We start from the raw sequence: 4,345 nt of genomic DNA, 5'->3' as shown, positions 1-4,345 counted from the left end.
TTACAAATTTTCTTTTTCTTATTTCTTTTCAACGACGACATGTTTAAAAGATCATTTTTATTTAACTTTTTAATTATTTTAGTTATAATACATTGTTTTGAAAAAGGTTACCAATATAACACAAAATTTAATTATTTCAATAAATTTCAGAAACATTTCATACATGTATCAAACATGTTTATTATTTCAATTTTTTACAAATGTTATTCATAATTATTCGCATAAGTTTCAATCATATTTTAATCAATTAAAGAAATGTTTTATATAGGTATCAACCATTTCACTATTTCAAAAGGGTTTGCAAATATCATTCATAAATGTTTACCACACACTTTTGGCGAGTCCAAGTGGGGACTTGGAGCATGTACTTGGATTCACCTAGTGATACAAAATGGTGAACACATTGTATTGTAAAATTGCTAAAATATTTCACCAACTTCATAATATTTGGTGGTTCCATTAGAAAATCCAGCTTCCGTGTGAACCCTAGAAATGGTCATTGATCGATCCTTTATTTATTTAAATATTTCCAAAAATTTCCTCAGTTGTAATATCACATATATAATTCCTAATCATTGACATGTATAATTTCAATCAATTTCAGGAATATCTCATACATGTACCAAGCACTTTATTGTATCAAAAATATGTGCAACTGTAGTTCATAAACACTGACAGCTTCACATGTATGTATTTGCATTCTCCAAATAGTATAAAATCATACACGCCATGCATTAAAACCAAGTTCATACAAAGTTGAGTCACTTATTTTGAAACGGAGGAAGTAAAAAATAAAACTAAAACAGGTCACCAATCTCAAAGCATGTGTGGAGGGGAGATCGTGCACCGCCACGCAGCGGCCCCGTTCAAAAAAAAAACCGTGTTCCATGTGAACCCTAGAAATGGTCACTGATGGACCCTCCACGATTAACAACCAGTTAAGTAATGGCAGACTACATGTAGCGCGCACGCAGCTAGTTTGATTGAATATGCCAGGCGCTCAAAAGTTGACTCTTGGAACGTGGAACCTGCATCGCTCAACACATGTGTCCAGCAGCATGTATTTTTTGGCCGGTGTCATACAAGAAAAGAAATCGAAATTGCACTGATGGCTGCAACTTGGACATTTACTTTTCATGTTGGTAAAAGGGTGAAAATGATGAGATCTAGTGACACAGTTTTCACTGGAACAATATCTATATATGTACTACTAGTACGTGTTGGTAGATTTTTAACTGGGGCACGTACAGTTCCAAGAAAACAGTGGAACAGAAGCTATCCTGCAGACCTGCACACACACACACACACACATATATTTAGTATTATCTGTGGGGTGCAATGTGAAATGCCCTCACAAGTATAATACTGGTAGCAGCAGCTAGCTAGCTGGTAGGACACACAACCAAAAACTATTCTTTTGGTATTTGTTCCCTCAATTCAGCTTTGCTTTCTCTCTCTCTCTCTAGCTAGGAGTTCCTCTCTCCCTCTCACTCTAGAGAGAGAGGGGGAGGAAGGAAGAGAGATCTGAGGCCAGGTATGTGAGGAGCAGTTCAATCGCATGGATATATTTGTGCTCGAGTTCATCATCTCGAGTCCAATCAAGCTGGGCTGCCATGCATGTGATTGATGTGTTGTTGATGATTCTTGGAGTGGAGTGAGTGTTAATTGATTTGTTCCTCCGCAGGATCGATCGATTGAGGGAGGAGGGAGGGAGTTAGGCATGGACGACTTCATGCAGTGGGCGATGAACACGCTGGACCAGCAGCAGTACCACGCCGCCGCCGCCGCCGCGGCTCCTCCCGTATACGGTGGTGCTGGCTCCAGCTCCGGTGGCAGCAGTGCTGGTGCCGCCTTCCCGTCGCTGCAGGCGCTCCGCGAGTCCACGGCGGCCGGCGGCGGCGTCAGGGACCTGAGGGTGCAGGTGGACCACCACCAGCCCAGCAGCTGGAGCACCAGCTCCGGCGACAGCCCCGGCGCCGCCATGGACCACGACGCGGCCGCCGCCGGACCCGGGTGGTCCCCGCACACAGCCCGCGCCAGGACCAGGACCACCAACAGCAGCAGGCCCATGAGCTGGAACTTCAGCGCCGCCGCCGCGTCCTCGCAGGCCGCGCAGCTGCCGGCTGACATCGACATCTCCCCGCGGCCGGCCCCTGCCCCCAGAGGCCATAGTACGCCCGCCGCTGGGAGGAGATCGGGGGGCAGCGCGCAGGGCTCAACGGCCGGGCCGTCAGCCTCTCCGGGGCCCGTGCAGGACCACATCATCGCCGAGCGCCGCCGCCGGGAGAAGATCAACCAGCGCTTCATCGAGCTCTCCACCGTCATCCCCAACCTCAAGAAGGTTTAATTTCTTGCTCTTCCTCTTGTTCCTCGGTTTCATTCCATGCTTCCTCTTCATGCTAATCACCTGCAGAGTAATTAATTATACTTCAGATTTAAGATTGTATGTGCAAGAATTAATTTCTATTTGCTCATCTGATTCTACACTGTGATGTGCAGATGGACAAGGCGACGATTCTCGGGGACGCGGTCAAGTACGTGAGGGAGCTGCAGGACAAGGTGAAGACCATGGAGGACGACGACAGCGCCGCCGCCACCACAACCACCACCATCCGCTCCGCCGTGCTCGTCAGCAAGAAGATCAAGGCCGCCGCCGACGACGAGGAGGACGAGGACGCCGGCGAGTCGAGCCACGGCGGGCTGCCGGAGATCGAGGTGCGGGTGTCGGACGAGAAGACCGTGCTGGTGCGCATCCACTGCAAGAACGCGAGGGGGCTGCTGGTGAGGGTGCTGGCGGTGGTGGAGGACCTCCGGCTCGCCATCACCCACACCAGCGTCATGCCCTTCCCGGCCGACACCGCCATCATCACCATCACCGCAAAGGCAAGCACCCAATTAACCAAGTTTCTGCTCATATTTCCCTACTTGCACAAATTACTATAGATAGAGTCAAGAGTGCAAATTGCACTGTCGTCGTAAGCCGACTAAGATTTTCTTACCATCTGATCTTCTAATCTTGATCATTAATTCCACCCTGCCACGTGAATCTAAACACCGAGACATGGGATGGCTCATGCCATCTACTCCTACTTAGATGTAGATATATAAGAAAATATCATGCGACTTGGATGTAGCAAAATTGCGTTTCACCTCATCCTCGTCCACTAATCTCACAATACGAGTAAATGACACATGCATGTGTGGGTCTGGAGAGGTGCTTAGCAAAATAAACATGTTTTAGCTTCTTGCCTTCTAGAGGGGGTGTAACATGCATGGGGTGTTAAGGATCTCTTCTTGATAAATTTTAGTAATTTTAAGTCTGCTCTGGTTTCCGCCTGTCTCTCCTTTATTTTCGACAAAGGGCAATATATTAATATCAAGATGATATGTTCATCAAATCTTGTAACATTATTGGTGCTTGAGGAGACATTGATCATCTAGTTCGCCTTCAGCCAATCGATAGTGTAACAAACCAAAAAGTGTGTGGGAATGGATAGTTCGAAGATGGACCGTTGATGCTTCTCCTAGGAACACTCATTAAGCACATGTGTAATACTATCTCCTTTCTGGTTTAAAAGTCTCACGTGTACCCCTAGATCGACAATATAACCAACATAACATGAGTTATATATATCGCAAACAATATATCATTAGAAACTTCAAATGTTATATTTTCTGATGGTATAATTTTTGGGGCATACAATTTGTATTACATTGGTAGAATTGTCGATTTAGGGATACACGTGGCCCTTTTAAATCGGAAAGGAGGGACGACCAACTTCTAGTATGTAAAGTGTAGATGCACTAAGAAAGTTGTCACTGATAATGGAGTTTGTAGGTTCAAGCAAGTCCCACGGAGATTAAACAGTAAGTGCAGGATGAGTGCATTCGTCCGGTTTTTTGAAGTGGCACGTGGTGGTGTTCCCGGTCTCCCATTGCACAAAAAACGTAATTTTACTATCCAGAAAATGTGTGTCTCAAAAAGGAGAAAAAACACCAACACGCTGAAATGACACAGCACTGAATCAACAGTATATATCACGAATCCCTATTGTTGGGTTATTTAGGCACCTCATGTAAGCCGCTTGTACATTTATCTCCGAACATCTCTATTCACTGTATTGTTTGTATGGGCAGGTACTTTACTCCATGCATATGAACTCCATCATAGCTAGAAAGCTGTGTGACCGGATATAGAGATGTGAAAACCCCAAATGGCCATCCTTATTGATCTCTGGAAAAATAAAAGGCCACTATATATGTAGATATATGATCAACCAAGAATTAGTTCTTGAGTTTCATGTTTATGATTTAAAATTAAAAACTTGGAGATATGATGTGTGTG

The 4,345-nt window shown here is 45.1% G+C and overlaps 1 protein-coding gene across 2 annotated transcripts in view; it reads left to right on the top strand.

Moving 5' to 3' along the window:
- The first annotated feature begins 1,378 nt into the window (after positions 1 to 1,378).
- The window catches only part of LOC119298806 (transcription factor NAI1-like), a 4,224-nt gene continuing 1,257 nt past the window's right edge, over positions 1,379 to 4,345 (top strand). Inside the window, exons 1-4 of one of the 2 annotated variants that reach the window (XM_037576106.1) lie at positions 1,379 to 1,534; positions 1,685 to 2,341; positions 2,500 to 2,883; positions 4,138 to 4,339. In XM_037576106.1, coding sequence (XP_037432003.1) covers positions 1,721 to 2,341; positions 2,500 to 2,883; positions 4,138 to 4,197 — 1,065 coding nt within the window. In that variant the 5' untranslated portion in view covers positions 1,379 to 1,534; positions 1,685 to 1,720 and the 3' untranslated portion in view covers positions 4,198 to 4,339. Of the gene's footprint in view, positions 1,535 to 1,684; positions 2,342 to 2,499; positions 2,884 to 4,137; positions 4,340 to 4,345 lie in introns of those variants that run through there. The other variant, XM_037576105.1, reaches the window with a different exon arrangement.

Source organism: Triticum dicoccoides, chromosome 5A, assembly GCF_002162155.2.
Source record: "Triticum dicoccoides isolate Atlit2015 ecotype Zavitan chromosome 5A, WEW_v2.0, whole genome shotgun sequence".
In the NCBI taxonomy this organism is placed as follows: domain Eukaryota; kingdom Viridiplantae; phylum Streptophyta; class Magnoliopsida; order Poales; family Poaceae; genus Triticum; species Triticum dicoccoides.
Note: the sequence above shows the minus strand (reverse complement) of the source record. Positions and strands in the feature narration are given on the sequence as shown.